This window comes from Lepidothrix coronata, unplaced genomic scaffold (genome assembly GCF_001604755.1).
Source record: "Lepidothrix coronata isolate B3197 unplaced genomic scaffold, Lepidothrix_coronata-1.0 Scaffold149, whole genome shotgun sequence".
Classification (NCBI taxonomy): Eukaryota; Metazoa; Chordata; class Aves; order Passeriformes; family Pipridae; genus Lepidothrix; species Lepidothrix coronata.
In genome coordinates this window covers 2,016,122-2,034,516 of record NW_016690329.1, presented here as the reverse complement: position 1 = coordinate 2,034,516, position 18,395 = coordinate 2,016,122, and the positions used below count along the sequence as shown (strand labels likewise).

General features: G+C 45.4%; 1 protein-coding gene across 1 annotated transcript in view; it reads left to right on the top strand.

Moving 5' to 3' along the window:
* TMEFF2 (transmembrane protein with EGF like and two follistatin like domains 2) overlaps positions 1-6,203 on the top strand; it is a 127,660-nt gene extending 121,457 nt beyond the window's left edge. Inside the window, exons 10-11 of the mRNA XM_017828563.1 lie at positions 4,430-4,516; positions 4,919-6,203. Coding sequence (XP_017684052.1) covers positions 4,430-4,516; positions 4,919-5,015 — 184 coding nt within the window. The 3' untranslated portion in view covers positions 5,016-6,203. The remainder of the gene's footprint in view (positions 1-4,429; positions 4,517-4,918) is intronic.
* The last annotated feature ends 12,192 nt before the right edge of the window (positions 6,204-18,395 follow it).

Sequence of the window (18,395 nt, the reverse complement as noted above, 5' to 3'; positions counted from 1 at the left end):
GCATGTTCAAAGGCACTGCACATGTTTTAGGGTCTTCACTAGGTGGTGGCACACCAAGCCATATGTGATGTACTTGTCTGGGTTTTTTTAAGTGCAGAGGAAAGGGTTGTGTGAATGGAAATGACCAGAATGAGAAGGGGAAAGGCAATCCTTCCCCTCCTGCATGTGCTCTGCTCCCCCACTGAACTGTGTTACTCTCTGGGAGGGCTTGGGCTAAGTTCTGAATATCAGACATTCTACAGGCTTCTCTCATGAGATTAAATTAATTCAGCTAGCAACGCTGATAAAACACTTTTTTACAACTAATTTTCTTTTTAAATTACAAAAAAAAAAATAAATTAAAAAGTCAGGTATCATACCTCTGTATAAAATAAAATTTCTAATATATTTCAGTCTTTATGTTGCACTACTTGGCTGGAAGACAAGTGTAGCATTTGTTCCTTGAAAAGCAAAATTCATAAATCCTTTTCTGGCCTAAGGGCATAAAACAAAACCTCTTTTGGCCAAGCTGAATCCATCAACTAAATGGCAACTGCCGAATGAGGTAGTAGATTATGGTGGTATTCACAGAGGTAATTCAAACAACCAAAAATATCATGTGTTGTGAGAGAAAGAAGGTGGTGTAGTAACTGATAATGGAACAAATGCTGTGTATAGTTTTGTCAAGCGATTCTAGTTTTGTCACCTTGACGCAGTGAGGCAGAGCACTTTATACTGAGGAATTCAGACAGTGAGCTCTGAGTGATCTGGTACTGTAATGCAAATTACCCATCACACTGTTTTCATACAGAGACAGTACCTTTTCCCACACACTTTGTAACTGAGTGAATTTATGATCTTTTGACTTTTTTCTGTAATGCATGTAATTACCGCAGAGCATCCTCCATCCCAGCATAATGATTTGAGATACGTTTGCAAAAATGTACTCTTAAGTGGCCTAAGAGAAATCCACATGACAAGAGACTGTTGTGGCAGCATATGCATAAGTAATTGAGTTTTTGAAGTACTCTGCTTTGGAGAACCTGACTGTACTGGTTTGAACTCCACACCCTGAATTCTTGAAAGTGCTGAAACCACCCTACCAGGTTCCTGGGAGAAAGAAGGGAAACTTTACTCAGAGGCCACTGTGGCCAAATTCTTTGCAGCTCCTTTCAGTGCAGCTTCACGTGAATTTGGTGTACTGGGTCCATTTGAGCCACACAAAACTACCCTTGTGAGCTTCTAGCTGTCACTACTGTTGTTGCTCTTAAAATCTTGCCTGTACAGTGGTGCAAATCTACAGCATGTCCTCCATTGCTTGAAGGCTCTGAGCAAGTGCTGGGCACTTTTAGGGCCACTGTTGCACAGACACTTTAATCTGAATAAATGGGCTGTGCTGCTGACAGGGATGGTTTTCCTTTGCCCATTCCTCCACCTCCTGGGCACAACAAACCTGGTCAGGGGATGGACTCAGCTGAAAACACAACCAGCAGAACTGATGATTTGTTTTTAAGTGGCTCAGTTCCTGGAAGAGATCGGCCACTCGTCTGCTCATTACTAGTGCCAGCAATAGGAATAAGCATCTGAGATGGAGAAGTAGGGAACCAGAGGCCAAGACATGAAAGAGTGAGGCAGTCCCTCTGCCCAAGAACTTTTAGCTTAGAGGTAAGGCAAAGAGAGAAGCAATGATTAAAGTGAGGGAGAATGGTAAATAGTATAGGTCTGGCCTAGTATCATAATGATTCTCAGCAGTTTTCTTTACAGCTTTGCATTTTTAGTGCTTCCCTAATGTTTAGTCACAGCAGCTTATTTATGTGAAGAAATAACTTGATTAAAAATTAATGCATAACATGTTTTACCTGCTATGAATCACATTGTGAGTAACTCAGGCTCATGAGCAAGCTTCAGTAGAGGGAGAGCAGGCAGCCTGTGCTCCAGCACCCGGTTTACATTGATGTAACTGCTTTGTTCATAAATGAATGCATCCCCCACACAGAGCTCTACAGAGGACTTTTGATTAAAGAGTTAAGGACCAAAGAAAACCTGTCACTCAGTTTTAGCAGATGATTAAGGTCTAAAAAGCTGGTTAAATGCAAACACCTGTCTTAGGAAACCCAGCTGCACTTAAGAGACAACCTACCTGTTAAGCAGTCTTGGTGTTGGTGCTTGGCCCTGGGGCCTTCCCAAGCTCCCATCGATTGGTAATGTACTGTATTACACAATTAAAACATGGGCATTTTTGGTTAAAAGATGCTTTTGCATCATCTTAATTGGAGTAATCTGCATTTGAATTGATTTCTCTCAACCTTGAACTGAGTGACTGTGTAGATACTGTCAGTGTCAGTTTTGAGAAAGTGCCCATGAGAAGCTCATCTCCTTCCTTCCAGCTGGAGCAGTTGGTATCCACCATTCTCTGTGAATGCATGGCTGCATCCCCTGGGATTGCTGACCATCCTGATCATTCCCCAGCCACCTGGTTCCTCCATGTTTCTTACAAAACCAGTCTGGTTTTGTAAGAACAAGACTTTACGCACTCTGGCTTCCCGCCCGTGGTTCCCCAACCTTGCTCTCACGGCTGAGCACTGGGGAAAAGCAGGGCTGTGCCTTCTGCTATAAATCCTGATCCTCTGGGCCTGGGAGGAGGCCCGGTGTGGGAGTCACGCATGGCCGCAGCAGCGGGAGCGAGCGGTGCTGCCTCTCAGCGTGGCGAGGTGTCAGTGCACGGCGAGGTCCTGCTGTGCATCTCCAGCTGAACGGGCAGGAGAGGCCGCCCGGGGACAGTCGGGCTGGGAGGCTGTCAGCGTGCACATGACACACGGCTCAGTGAATCAGCCCTGTGTTTGCCAACAGCAGCTCCCTGACTCACTCGGAAAGTTTGATCGCCTTTTTAAGGAACTCGCAGGGAATAATGAGTTTGCTGTGAAATCGCAGACCAGCTAAAGTCTGCCTTAGTTCCATAATGAAAGCTCTGCCGTGACCTCTGAGAGCGCAGGGGATGCTGGCAGATTTTTCCTGGAGTAATGATAGCAGCCTACTTCACTGCTTCCCAGAAAGGAACGGTGCAAAATATAGTGCACAGCCATACAGCTTCTCATGAGCAGGTGGTCCTGGTGGCTTGAAAGTGAGGCAAGTCAGGACAGTCTGACCCATATTTTGGTAGACACTTATATAATTGTATTTCAGTATTTTTAAATACTTCGTAAGTTCTTACGCTCTTGTTTAGCCTCTCAGCTGGCATCAAAAAACTATAGCATCAGTCCCATTCAACAGGAGGGAAAAAATGACCTTTTTTGTTTTAAGGAGTTAGTAAAAATGTATGTTACTCTATTCTGCTGTTAGTTGTCTGACACAGAGCTGAGGGCAAGTGCTTTGAGCTCCCCCTGTGCTGAGAGGGTGGGCTGTCGCTGGTGCATATCCCAAGGGTTTCACAGGGTGCTCCTGGAAGCCCTCCTGTAACAGAAAAACCAATCAGTTCAAGACAAAGGGAGTGTTTAGAAAAACATGTGTCAGTATGGTCTGGAGTATTGCGAGGCCTCTTGTCATGCCGCTCCAAGAGAGTGTTTCAGTCTCTCTTGTGTAGCTGCCCACAGTTTCTGCCATACTTCCCTTGGCTTTCAGCTGCTTAGAACTTCCTTTGGCCTCCACCTGGGTTTAAACTTTTCTGTGCCGTCTGCCTGAGGATGGCTTTCCATGGAGGGAACCAGAAATATGCCATTAGCTTTCCATTTGGGGGAAAAACTGCACTGGGCAGCATCCCACAGCTGTCACTGCTGCAGGTGAAAGGTTGAAAGGTGCCCTTGCTGAGGAGCACCAGAGGCCCTGAGGCACAAGAGGTTTGCTTCTGCAGCTGTCCAAAGGAATATCAGATTTGGGGCTTTCCAGTGCAGTTGCTTTCTGCACTAAGCCAAGCAGCCGTGTCAGGAGTGTGGCACAGGGTAGGCACCTGTAAGTAGAGTAGCTGCTCGCTCATGAGCAGCTCATGGAGCATTTCCATGGAGACTAAGAGGGACTGGAGACACTTAGCTCCTCGGAAAGGCAGCCCCCGCAGCCACTTTGTAAACACTTCACAGACCTGGGGCGCCAAGCAGGTGAGTGAGCGTGAGACCATCCCAGATCTTCCACCTGCGCCTCACTTGAAAATAAACCCATTATTTAAGGATGAGTGATGCGGTGCAGTTGGGGCCGTCGTGATGCAGCAGAGTGGCCACTGCTCAGGAATCTTAGCATTTGCCTTGCCATAATTTTGTTCACAATATGCTTTTTGGGGGTTGTGGTGGCTTTTTTTTGTGGTGCCATTGCCATTAGCCAGCCCTTTTCGTTTCACTGAGGAGGAAGCGTGCTGAGGGACAGAGGATGCCTCTCTCGCCCTCACGTCCCTGCTGCCGCCCGTGCCACCTCCTGAGCAGATGTGTTGTTAAGAGCTGTGTATTCTCACAACTCTCTTTTCCAGGAAATGTCCCAGGAGCAACAGAATCCACAGACAGAAGCAAAACACAGGGCACTACAGTTCAGACAACACAACAAGAGCATCGACAAGGTTAATTTAAAGAGCGCATGTTTCCACAATGGCAAAACTAACTGCAGAGAGCTTGGACTACAAAATACAGTATTATAGACAAAAGATTAAGACAAGATCTACACATGTTGCCTTGCATTTGTGGTAATCTACACCAATGAGAACATGTACTACAGCTATATTTGATTATGTATGGATATATTTGAAATAGTATACGTTGTCTTGATGTTTTTCTGTAATGTAAATAAACTATTTATATCACACAATATAGTTTTTTCTTTTTCATGTATTTGTTATATATAATAAATACTCAGTGATGAGAAAAAAATTGCCTTTCTTAAATTTGCTGTATCTCATAGCTGTGTATAGTCTTGGGATATTGTATATGGACACTAACAAATCTCTTTTTCTTTCTTTTTCCAGTTCTAGTGGCAATTTTGAGTCTACTGAACTCAGTAGTAGGGTTTTGAGTTGGTCCAAGATCAGCGACAATTATGGATGTGGGAAAGGTGAAGAATAATTTAACCTACATTGAGGAGGGATAAAATATTTCAGATCCGGAGTCAACTACATTTCATCAGCCTTCTTCTCCCATACCATCTATCTTTACTCTCCCATAGCTTAGGAAGTCTTTGGCTTCTAAATTAAATCCTAACCGAAGGGGAAATGGAAATTCTCGGCAACCGCGATGAGAGTGTCGGGGGTAATGCTTCGATTTGGGAGGGAATTAGGTGTCTGTCAAGGTGAACTCTACAAGAACACTTTGCAGAATCTCCAACTCTGGTCACTGGAGTGAGTGAAAATTGCTTCTCACTCTTGATTGAAAATTATTAGGTTAAAAAAGTTAATAACATAATAACAGCTGAAATGCCAGTCCCATTTGTACCTCGTGAACATGCTGATATAATTTATTTTTTCAAAGAGAAGGTGAAAACCACTCAGAAAATACCTTATGAATAACTTTATGGGTGACCCTACTCCATTAAATGTAATGAACCCAAATGTTGGCTATACCTCAGGAAAATAAGGGCATGTATTTTGTCACATCCACATGATGGACAAAATGCAAAGTTATTTCCATGATAGCTGAAACTCTCCAAAAACACGTTCTTTCGAGAAGGTAATTCTGCTCTACTTTGTGCTATGAATTTTGAAGACAGGAGAGTGAGACTGAAGGGCAGAGTGTGGTAACGTCACTCCTGCTGGATAACATCCACTCCACTAATTGACTGCCGGAACAGTAGTCACACTAAATAGCACAACTGAACTAAAAAGCCCTTGTAACCGTAGTCAGTGTGCTGCTCCTTTCCAAAGATACTTTGCCAAGGCAGAATGTACCCAAGATAAGGGTTAGGAGTATTTCTCACTGTCATCATCATGTAAGAAATTGCATTTGGGTCAGAATCAGATCTGGGGTTACCTGGGATGATGTCTCATGAGTGTGTTTCCATTTCCTGCTTCAGCATCAGTCTGGTCACTCACAACAGTCACCACCAACCCCACTGGTGACAGCCCACCCGATCTGGCCTCCAGACATGGGTGCAGCGGTACTTCCACTCTAACATGACTTTTGGTCTTCCCCTCCCTCCCCTAGCCTGCTTTAAAGTGAATCCATTGCATGATGTTCACACGGTCTCAGTTTTTGTCTTGTTCTGGGTTTCTTGGCTTTTTAAAGGTAATAAAAGGCGATTGGCAAGAGATGCTTCCAGGCACCTGGTCTGTGCTGATTGATGGGAGTGGGAGTGTGGTGCTTGCACAGGCAGCGGGGCAGATGATGGCACAGGGCAGCTCTCTGGCTTTGGGCTGCCAGCCCTGCAGGGACCTTCTGCTCCCCAGAGCCGTGGGCTGGGCTGAGACAGAGGGAGAGGGAGCTGTACAGCCGCCCTCTGCTCCTCAGCCTTCGCCCCAGCTCTCTGATCTTTGAGTCTTGTTTTCAGATTGGAAGAGTGATGGCGTGAGGCAGAAGCAGAGAGGCAGCAAGCAGGCATGATCCTGGCCCACTGGACCACAGGGATATTTCCATGCTCAAACCCACTCTAAAATACTCCTCTCTGTCCCAGTCCTTGCTGGTTTTGTGTCTCACACTCAAGCTCAGCAGGGGTGATCTGACATGGAGGGCAGCCCAGGCACAGCCACACTGTGCTGCACAGGTTTGGTGGCACAAGATCCCATCTAGGGAGACTTTGCAATCTGTGGTATTCCATACATATAACACCCCTCTTCAGATCCCTCCGTTGGCTACACCTGATGCAGTGATGGCTGCGAGCGTCTCTGAGAACTTCAGCATCAGGTTGAGGATTGGGTTGGAGGAGGCAAATGTAGCTCTACCCTGCAGACACCCTCCCATGCTTTGTGCTTTCTGAGCGAAGCGTTGGAGTCTAACAAGCGTCAAAACCGCAGTTTCCGAGCCGATTCCAAATGTCAGTCCCCCCACTGGGACTATCAAGTCTGGACTGTTTATTTCGGTCGCTTACATTAGATACAAAAATCAAATGTTAACACATACACACCACCATGTAGCTATAGCAATAAACCTAATTAAAAAAGGCAAGGTTTGGCCTGGCCAAAAATAGCACAGCTTCACTTAGGAGTGAAAACAGGAGTCTGACCCACTGTCTCTAAACTTCCCAACGTTGTGTGCCTTGCTTTTACTGAGCAATGGCACATTTAATCCCCTAACAGCCTGTGTTTGCCAGGTGTCATTAGCTGCTTTCCCAGCTGCAATGTCTGTCACAAAGCCTTGCACCTTCACAATAAAGACGGTGTTTAAGTACCTACTGCAGACTGGAGAGCAGAGAAGAGAAAGGGATTTTGGTTTTAACACACGGAGGGCAGGTCCCACCTCTTTAGGCCTTTCAAACTTAAACTTCAGCATGCTGGCATGGGCACACAGACTGAAAATAACAATGTCTTGGGGTTGTATGTACAGGAATGAAGATTTCTAACAAAAACATTTGCAGAAATTGTACCAAATGTAGCAGCAAATTTGGACATGTGGATCTGGGGTTGCTATTTCCTTTTCTGAAGTCGGGAAAGTGCGTCTGTTTGTTAGAGCCATATGCTGGCCAGAACTTGAGATGGGGCAATCTCTGTGCAGTTTAACTTCACAAAATGTAGGGGGTCTGGGCTGGGCACATAATGGCCTGGCCAGGTAAAGCCATGGCCAGGGGGTTGTGCCAAATGCTGAAGCAGAGCCCAGCTCCTCTGCCCAGAGTCACATGGAGAGGTGCTGATGTGTTACTGTTTGTCCGCTTCTCCATGTAAGCTTACACCAACAGGAGCAAGTTTCCTTGTGATGCCCATGGAGATTAATTCAGTCTTTATCTGGAGGAGGCAATAACTCATATATTTTGGCTGTTTCATAGGCTTTTTTTTGTCATGGCACTTTGACAACTGTAAATAATCTCAACTACCAGCACACACTGACTTTGCAAACCACACTAGATGTACAAAACCACTGACAAGATCAGTAATACCACACCTGGTGCAATTGCTTAGGGGCAATACACACCACCAGTGTCCCAACAGCCTGCAGTCACTTGCTGGCCCGGCTGTTGTTTACCACAGGCCACACCACTTGGTAAAAAGAGGTAAAAATAGGACTGTTAGCACACTCCTTCCTTAAGGCTGTTTCTTTCAGCCTGTAACATTTCTGGAGCAAGAAGCCATGTCCTTATTTTGACCATGATGCATTTCACACAACAACATCCTGACCTCGGACCTCAAAATAAAGCCAAGTATACTATTAGAATGCACTGAGTGCTAGTGAGCAGAGTTGACCCACCCTTCCCAGCCTGGGGTGGTCAGATGATGTTCAACCCTTTTGTGCCTTTGGATACTGTGCTGGATCCCAGCCCATAAGGAAGTTGCCTGTAGCTACCACATAGACTGATTGCAGTCAGGGGGTGACCCTCTCCTTCTCCCACCCCAAATGCTGCATTACAGGACAGGCACAGCTCCACACCTCACCATCATGATCCTTAAAATTACATCTGATCAGACATTCATTATCATTCCCTTTCATCCAAAGATAATATGACACGATTTACAGAACATTATCATTACAAAAATATTATAATTAATGAAGGAAGGCTGGACACCCTATTCTAGCTGCTTGCCTGCCCCTGCACACTGAGGAGCCCCGATCACCTCAACTGAAAAGACAGTGGGGCAGTTCCTCCTTGCTGCCACGGCCATCAGAGTGTCACCTCCTCAGGCAACTCTAGGTCAGCCCGGCTTTGCAGAAGTTCCCTGGGTGCCAGCCATGAGGGACCCATGCTGGCAGAAGGGATGCCCACGGGTCCCCACGTGCATCCCACCCACAGGTTAACCGAGAGGGTGGGTGAGGGTGGGCGTTGTGGATCGCTGCCTCCCATTTTCCAGAAGCAGCTCTCAAAAAAGCCTCATCTTCAAAGAGCTCTCTAAAGCTTCTTTGAAAACAAAATGATTAAAGGCTATCTTCCCTCTCATCCAACATCAGACACATCGCACGCCGCATCCTTGCTTTCACCCCTGATTATGCATGCAGCTTTTCTGCAGCTCCCAGTTTTGCATCGGGATGGAAGTTACAACCCCGAATTAAAAGCGAAGTTCATTACCACACTTCAAAGCCGGCGCTGTGCCCCGGCCAGGCCAGCCCTTTCTTTAATTTATGGGGGTGTGGCCAGGCTGGAGGTCCGGGGGGGTGTTGGTTATAAGATGTTTACAGCCTGCCTCGGGTTTGTAAGGCAAGCTGTGGGTAGGTGTGCCCACATCTAGTGCTGCTGGTGGGGCTTTTCCCTCCAGAATAATCAGGAATCTCAGCTGGACTTAAAGGGACATAGAGATAATGTCCCTTTAATGTCCCTTTAATTTAATAATAACAGTGTATTATTACTATTATTATTATTTTATTATTATTATTATTATTAACAACAACGATATTAATATTAATATTTTATCTATATTTCTGGTCTCGACAGGCCACAACCTGGCTAATGGAGCCTCTTACACTGTACTCTGTTTCACATGGGAGCCAAAAGTCTCATTTTTAGCCCCACAGGCACGCAGTACCTGGGACGCTGCACCCTGACAGTGCCACCAGTGCACCTGTGAGCAGGAGAGACAGGGGAGCAGGAGGGGCAGAAGGCACAGGCACAGCACCCCCTACCCCACCAGCCCTCAGGCTGATGCTTTGCCTTCAAATGCTTGTAATATTAGGTGGGCTTAATTTATTTTAGTTTCAGTTTAATTAACAGTTTTGTCACAGCAGGAGGGCTGTTAAAAACAAAGACGCATAAAAAAAAAAAAAAGAGGCAGGATTTTTGTCAACTTTTTCTCTTTTTTTTGCCGTATTGAATGAGAGCCACAAGGCAGTAAAATATTCCGCAGTCTCACACAGCAGCCGCCAAGCTGCAGAATAAAAAAAGCATGTGAAGAATCTGCTCTATAATGCTAACGAGGTGGCATCCACTGCGCTTTGTCAATAAAATAGGAGGCCCATTTTGCTCAGCTTAGGAAGCACAGGCACCCAGGTAGGAGCCTCGATGTCAGTCCTTCTCCCATTCGATTTTCCCTGGGTGGTGAGGGGTTTCCACAGTGGGGGCGAGGGGTCGGGAGTCGTGTGTCATCCCACCGCTGCCCAAGCCCCACAGCCGTAGAGGTGACCCCAGCCACTGCCATCCTCTGCCTCGCTTTGCTGGAGTCCTGGTGCCTTCACCTCTCACCACCCCAATGTGAAATAAAAACGATTGGAAGGTGAAAAATGTTAAGAAAACATAGTAACATCTCATAAACCTGCCATGAGAGAAGCTTTAAAAGGGGCTTGGTTTACATCGGGTCACTCAGAAAAGAAGTGTAATTATTCAAGATAAGATCTGGCTTCTAAATGCAAATGCGGGCGACATCACCCCCATCACCCCCGACGGCAGCAGCAGTTTTACGGCAGGGAGCTTTCAGCAGAACAGGGACGAGAAGAGAGGTGAGGGAGAGCCGTGTAATGTGACCTGAATTAGCGGCTATAGATAGTGCTTCCTGCATGTTTTACATTTTCAAATAAAAAGGATCTTCTTGTTTAATGGTTAATAAAAAAGATTAGTGCTCCCAGGGCACGGATCCTGATAGATGCAGACTGTGCTGGAGGGACCAGCTACAAGACACAGGAGAAGACGAAACCGGTGATTTTATTTTTTTTCCCGTGGAGTACACCGCTACCAGCATTTGCAAGTTAATTTGTAATATAATTATATGTTGCTTCTGTCACAGAAGCGCAGCACGTGTGTTGGGCCAGCGGCCCCGCCACTGCCACCGGCAGCCTGGCACAGCCCAGCCAGCACTGCTGCAGAGAGGAGAGGAGCAGCCAGCAGCTGAGGGCTCTGTGTGTATAGATGTACCTATCTATACATATAGATAGGCACACGTTTATATGTATATGTACATATATATATATATATATATATATATATATATACACATGTGCACATATGTGTATATACACACATGCATACTACATATACAGTCATATACATACACACATACAATAAATACACACACACACGTATAAAAATACAATTCTATATAGAAAAATTAATTTATATATATATGTATATCTATGTGTGTGATAGGTACTGTAGAAGCAAGCTGACTACCCTGCAGCACGTGCAGCTTCTAAGCCACCCAGGCTAACAGGCATGAACATCTTTGCCCTGCCCAGCTCCCCCGAGCAGCTCCCAGCACTGCCACCTTCCTAACAAAACCAAAACCTGCCATGCCAGCTTCTTGGCAGAATTACACCCTCACTCTGAAAGCTGGGGTTACTTTTCCTTTCCTTTTTTCTTTTCTTCTTTTCTTTTCTTTTCTTTTTTTCTTTTCTTTTCTTTTCTTTTCTTTTCTTTTCTCTTTTCTTTTCTTTTCTTTTCTTTTTCTTTTTTCTTCTTTTTAATTATTATTTATTTTCGTGTCATGCCATGTAGACGATTATGGTCAGTAATAGTTTTCTAAGAAATAAAGTCTATGAAAGTAATTGTTAGGAACAAGCTGCAATGGCAAATTGCTGAGTGGTTGCCATAGTGCAGGAGCACAATTTGAGATTTAATATCATTACTAATGATATTTACTTGGCCTGCAGGAGAGAGTGAGACTTGTGCTCTCTAAATGTCATTTGACTGCTAATATGTCAGTGCACACACCCAGCACGGCCTCGGGAAGGGACCTGGCGAGACCGGGGCACTGCTGCCCACAGGCAGGTGATGCTGCTGCTGGTGTCCCCTCCCCAGGCTGTGCCAAGGACCCCCCATGTGGCAGGGATGGGGGCCCCCAAAGAGCCTCCACACACGTAGCAACGCTGCTGGGGCTCAGCTCCTCTCTGGCACCCACGGGGCACCCAAAACCGGACCCAGGCTCCTGCTTTCTGTTCTTTTTCAGCTCATCACAGACTGGGAGTTCAGGCTTCCTCTCCCGTTGGGCTCCTCCGTGGGAGGGGGAGACATATTGCGCTGCTGTAAAGTGAGCCATTTAGTTTATTAAACGCTGTTAAGGGTGCCCTGAGGTCTCTGCACATGTGGGACCATCAAGAGGGAATCGTTATTATTATGGTTCTTATTAGTCATAGTCATTTTCCCAGCGATACATCTCATGTCCAGATGTCTTCCCATCTATCTCTTAAATTTTGTGATGCCAGCGCAAAACTGTTATGAAGACGGACTAGTCCAAGTCCCACTTCACACAGTGCAGGAGCAGAACATCCGTGCAAAAATAAATATATATATTTTTAAATTAAAAGACAAACGAAAGAAAGGGTCATAGTTGGCTAAAAATGAATTGCGCAGTGCATAAAAGAGACAACAGATTAGAGAAGATAATGTTTTAGTTTAAGTGTTCCATCATTATTAATTCATTTGGTGCTCTTTATGATAATACCAATCATTTGGAATTCATTTGGTGTTTATGTGGATGTCATCTCGACTCCTGCAGAAATTCCAAAGTAATTCAGCATTAATGTGCTATTAAAAATTGTTACCAGCCACTACCTTCATTACTGCATCAGCACAGCCTAATCTTTCTTCTCCCATTCTCTAAATTCAAATTCCAGTGTTTATTTTGCTTTTATCTTTATTAGGGTTTTAAAATGTAATGCTTCTATTTAAAAATTCTCCTTATGCTACATGAGTATTGTCTCTTTTTTTGACAGCATCAAAATTATGCAAATAAAAGGGGGGGGTTAATGATGATTTTTCATTTTACTACTGGCATGTGACTGAGAAACAACCAAAGAGGCTCCAGCTTATCATTTCCAAGAGTGAATTTAACAAGGTGGTACTTATGTGTGTAGCAGATAGCATTGAAGCAAATCTGTGTGAAATACCACCTGTACCATGTGGAAGTCTTTGTTTTTGGGCACAGTAGTGCCCCAGTTGGGGAAGGGATGCAGCTGCCACAGCCCTCCCAAGGGTGCAGGGTCCCCAAGGGGCGAGGGTGCCACTGATGACACTTTTCTGGATTCACCCTACCAGTGGAGCATCCTTGTGCTTCCAGCTGGGGAGCAGTGGGGTGGCAGCTGCAGAAATGGATCCAAACCCCAGCAACAGAGGAAAAAAGGCTGCACTTGCATATAACACTTAAAAAAAAAAAAGAGGGGGGGGAATCAACCTAGGAGTTTAAATAAAAAACCCTTAAACCCTTGCATTAAAGGAGCTTTAATTAGGTTTTGTAGTCAAGAACTTGACAGTTAGAAAATTCCAGATTGCTGAAAACAAAACAAAACAAACAAACAAACAAACGAAAAGACAATCCCAAGGCTGGAGTCAGTTCCTAGCTGTGCCCATCTTGTTGTGCCACCCCCTAATTACGTGATCTATACTATTTTTCCCCTGGATACCTGGCTTCTTTGGACCACATACATAAAATGGCACACTGTGGCAGAGTGAAGTCTGGGCTTGGCATCTCTTGCCATCCACAACTGGAATGCTGACCTTGCAACCAAATGACACTCTCTTAATGCTGTTTCTTAGCAAATATTATTTGTCTGAAATTACAGACCATCACAGGCCCATGAGTATGTGAGCAAATAAACAGGGGTGGGGATCATTAGTGCTCTGCAGCTCAAAAGAATACAACACACAGCTCACCATCAGTCACTTTAAACACACTTTTCATGGAAAGGAGAGCTGAAGTCCTCCAGGTGAGCGATGAAACAAAGCCCATTGGCAGGGTCAGGTCAGCACCCGGGCAGCACAGGTGGGAGAAGGGAAACAAGGCTTGGTCACACCAGGACTGACAAGTACCTCTGGCCGGTGGCAGGGAAGGAGCCACCTGGCTCCTGGTCATGGAAAAGGGAGATGCCACCCCCATCCCCTGACACCACCTGGTCCCAGCTGGGGCTGAGCATCCTCTGCCACTCACACTGACCACACAGATTGACACGGAGAATAAAGCCCCTTGCAGAGGAATTTTCCACTTAATCAAAATCCTGCAAAGAATGCGAATGCTTATAGGTTAAAGGAACCTGGCAGCTCTTACTTGTCTGTCATGTCTTTAAGGATTGCCATTAAGTCATAAACGTGACAAAGATTAAAGAGTTTATTAATGTTATTAGAGAGTTGAGATAAAATGCTATGCCTTGCAGGGTCTCTCTCTCTCTCTCACTATTTAATGAAAACATTTTCATCACTTTCTGAATCTATTATACCAAGCATTCATTTCAGGAGTCCTAAGATGATTTTATTTTAATTAGAAAAGATGTAGCAACCACCTGAAAGTAATACAGTTAAAACACCTTGCCACGGTTCCCCTTCTCGCTGCTGCCAGCAGATGAGAGTTTCTCCAGCCTTGCCATGGCAGCAGAGCAAGCCCAGGGTGACTGAAGGAGCACAGGGAAGTTCTGTAGCATGGCAAGACCATCATCACTCCAGTCCCTCCTAGCAACCCTGACAGCCAGCAGGACATCAACTCAGGCCTTGCAAATGGCCCTGTGAGCGTCCAAAGCCACCACACTGGCCAAGGTTAAGCGGCAATAACAGCTGGTGTATGCACAGGTTGGACATGGGGTATGTCCCTGGGGAGCAAGCAAGGGGTGGGAGCATGTTCTGCAGGCACAGGAGACAAACTGAAATTATTGCTGGTGGAAAAAAGCAAGTGAAGGAAAAGAAGCCTAAGATAATGAAAAAGGGAGTTTGTGATGGCCTGTGAAAGGAGCATTATCCTCTGGAAATCTCTAGCAACTATTCACAAAGACAGAAGGTCAGCAGCCAAAAGCCTTTCTCAGTATGGCTGCTTTGACTCTGGTGGGCATTAGACCGTGACTGAGTTTTAATCCATGTTTAGAACAGGTTCAGTCTTTTGATGGTAAAGAGTGAAAATCAAGCAACACTGGGACAGTTACATTTCTATGTGATCCCTCCCTTCCAACTCAAGACTGTGTAACTATATTTCCAATGCAAGCAGCTCACAGATGCTCTTCCTTTTAAACTTTCCAACTAACCCAATTTAATTTGTTAATTTATTCTGTAACCTGATTTACTGTTAATTTATTTTGGTGAGTAAGATATCCCAGCTTTAAGTTCCAATTAATTAAAGGGGAGGGCTTAATGCTTTTGCTATGCAATATCTTCATGCCACATTGTATTCCATTTTAATGCCACACTGAAGCATTGCCAAAGTTTATTGCCACTAACAAATACAAATCCATACCTCTGCAAATTAATTTCATGCACACAGCATATTGCTCTTTCCAAATGTACCTTTAAGAGGGCAATATTTGCTATAGCAAGCATCACTTGTTGCTTAGCAACAGCCATAGCATCACTTGAGGCTGGTTTATCTTAAACAGGAATGTAAAGCCCTGGGATGTGGTTGTCCACCCCATGCCATACATCCCTGCAAGTGCTGCTCACACCTCGCTTAATAGAGCCAGGCTTTGCTAAATTTTTTTTATTTTTTTTTAGGAGTGTCTGATTTTAGGGATCTCAAAAACAATAAAATAATCCTTAGCCATTAAACTGACTTTAAGCAGCACTCCAAAACTTGGTGCCCCATTCTGACCATGTTGGCAAGGCCGACACAAGTCAGAGTGAGCATGAATTGTTCAGGTTGTGGTTGCGCTACTGCTGGCTCAGCGTTTTGCACGAAAGACTGTTAAAAAATTTACACGTAGTTTGTTGCAATCAACTCCAGATGAGAAGAGGGAAATCAGATTATATTAAGACCATCCTGAGGGTGTCCTGAGGCTGTGCTAGTCTTCCTGAAGCCCAGGGAAGCCCCTAGAGCCAGAAGCTGTCAGCTTTTACCTCTGTTCTGGCAACTAGTGGCACTGTGACAAATGACCTTTGCGATGGTGTGCAAGTCCCTGTGCCCACTCACCCATCCATCCGTCTGTCCGTCCATCCACATAGCTGTGCCTCCTCCAGCTCCTCCCCTCGGTGCGCTGCCTGCCAAGCAGCTCTCCAACGTGACGCTCCTGCCTGCCCTCTGCCAGCCGTGGGTGCCAGCCAGCTGCTACCCCGGGCCAAAAAAGTGGCAAGTAAATATCCTAACAGCATCCATTAGCCCTGCCTTTGGCGGCCGAGCAGAGGGGCCCGCAGGCTCGGGCCCAGGTTTTTAAAGCCATTATGCCGTGACTGTAGGCACGGCTTATTCACAAAAGATGAATGCAGGGTTTGCAATCAAGGGGAAATTAGCATCTCCGCAGGCAGAGAGAGTGAAGATGCGAGCCAGCCAGCACTGCCAACAACCTTGATTCTGTTTTTGGCAAAGCCAGCTGGCTTGGCAAACACAATGGTAATGAGATAAACTGAAATACCAGGCAACAGGGCTGCTCTTTGAAGTAATTACCCTCCAGGGCAACAAGGAACAAGAGGAAAAGGTTTTTAGAGACATGGTGTGGATGCACAGGGAACATTATTTGCATTCCTGAAGTCGGCCCTCAGTTTGCAAGGCTCAGGTGTGCCGATGCCAAGCAGCCAGAGGAAGGGCAGGAAAGCCCCAGCAGCAGGTACAGCAACAAGGCAGTACAGACATAAGAGGAGCTGTGCATAAGAGGGGCATGGCAATGCTGATGTTAAACTCTTAATGCTCCTGAGAAATGCCCATTAGGGCAGCCATGCCATTCCCAGTGTACTGAGAGGCTTTGTTTCAAGCATTTAGCTTTCACAAATGTGTATCCATCTAAGGGGTAGAGCACTGGACTAGAGACGAGGCAAATCGTCAGATTTGACACTGTCAAATCTCTCAGTCAGGAACTACAGGTGAGCAGCGAGTGGGATTTCATCTGGCAGGCTCTGCAATGTCACGCGCACATGAGAAGAAGGAAAAGGCAAGGCAAGGAAATGGTAATACATGGCACAACATGCTCCCTTGGGTTGCTTGTGATTGACTGGGTAAACTGCTGGCATTTCCCTATTGGGACACTTGACTCTAGTCTAAATTTGAGGTCTTAAAATTATTTTCCGAGTAACAAGCTAACAACTGACATCACCAATTCTCCGTGCACAACGTGCCATGAGGAGCAGGTTTCATTCAGGAGAGGCCTGGGGTGAGAGCTGCACCATCAGCAGTTCCCCTCTCGCTCCTTGAGCAGGCAGGTGGGATGGGGAACATCTCCCCAGCCCAGGCAGAGGGAACAGGCTGGGGAGGATGCAGGACATGTCCCACAGCTCCCGACTTCCACCACAGACAGTAGAGCTTGTGTCGATACTCTTCCAACACTTATTAATTAAAATCTTTTAAAAAAAAAGAGGCTAAATGGGTGAAAGCTCTATTATTTTTTGCCCACAGTCCTGAGGAGGAGGGAGCCACCTGCCCAATTAAAATCATAGAATCATAGAACAGTTTGAGTTGGAAGGTACTTTTTAAAGGTCATCTAGTGCAACCCCCCTGCAATGAGCAGAAACATCTTCTGTTAGACCAAATTTCTCATAGGCCCATCTAGCCTGGCCTTGAATATTTCCAGGGATTCCTGTTGGACTTTAGAAACTTTTCCTTCTAAGGAAGAGAAGAACCAGAGGGTGAGGCCTGGGTGTGCTTCTTCAAATCCCTCAAAAACAAAAAAATTTTTTTTAAGAAAAATTGTGCAGAAACGCCTCCAGGAGTGAGCCCATGGCTCCTGCCCAGGCTGTATCCCTGCAAATGGTGATTTTGGAAAGAAAAGCTCTATTCTAGGCAAAAGTCACTCTGCACAGCAAATAGTCCCTGTTAGAGCAGAGCCAACCAAGGGAAAAATGTTTATTACAAAGGAGAATTATAAGAGAGCAGTATTTGAATCCAGAACAAAATGTAAAACAGGGGAAACAAATGTAAAAAGCTCTATAAAAAGTTTTAATGGATCCTTTCACACGTGGAATGGCATTTTAATGTGATATTTAAAATTATTTCTTTTTTTTTTCTTTTTAGCTTTTAGGCAGACCATTAATCTGAGGGGCTTTTTTTGCCTGCAGAGGAGTAACACTTCAAAGCAGGCACCTAGCAGATGCCTGCTGGTGGGCAAAGCACAGATGGGGTGGAAAAAGTCAGGGCCCCAGGTTTTGCAGCACGGGGAGAATGGCCTCCCAAACACCATGCACCCAGGGAGCACTCGAGCCTGTGGGAAGCTTTGCTGCTGGTTTCAAAGGGAGCAGCGCACGGGGTGGGTTTGGTGTGGAGGGACGAACAGCCGGCACAAAACGGGAGTGTGAACATCTCCTGCTGCTTACAAATGCACATAGATACAGCAAGACAGCCCTTGCTAGAAGCTTCTTCTTTCCTTATGCCAAAGACCTACTTTCAGGATTTGACTCCAGCCTATGCATTTCCAACACCTTAAAAGTCTCAAACTCTGCGCTTAAATATCTTTGGCCTCTTGGTGACCTTTCAGAATCCCAGGAACAGCCATTTCTTCTTGCTGATGCAGATCCAGGAAATTGTTAACTAAATCCTAACTGAAAGGCAGAAA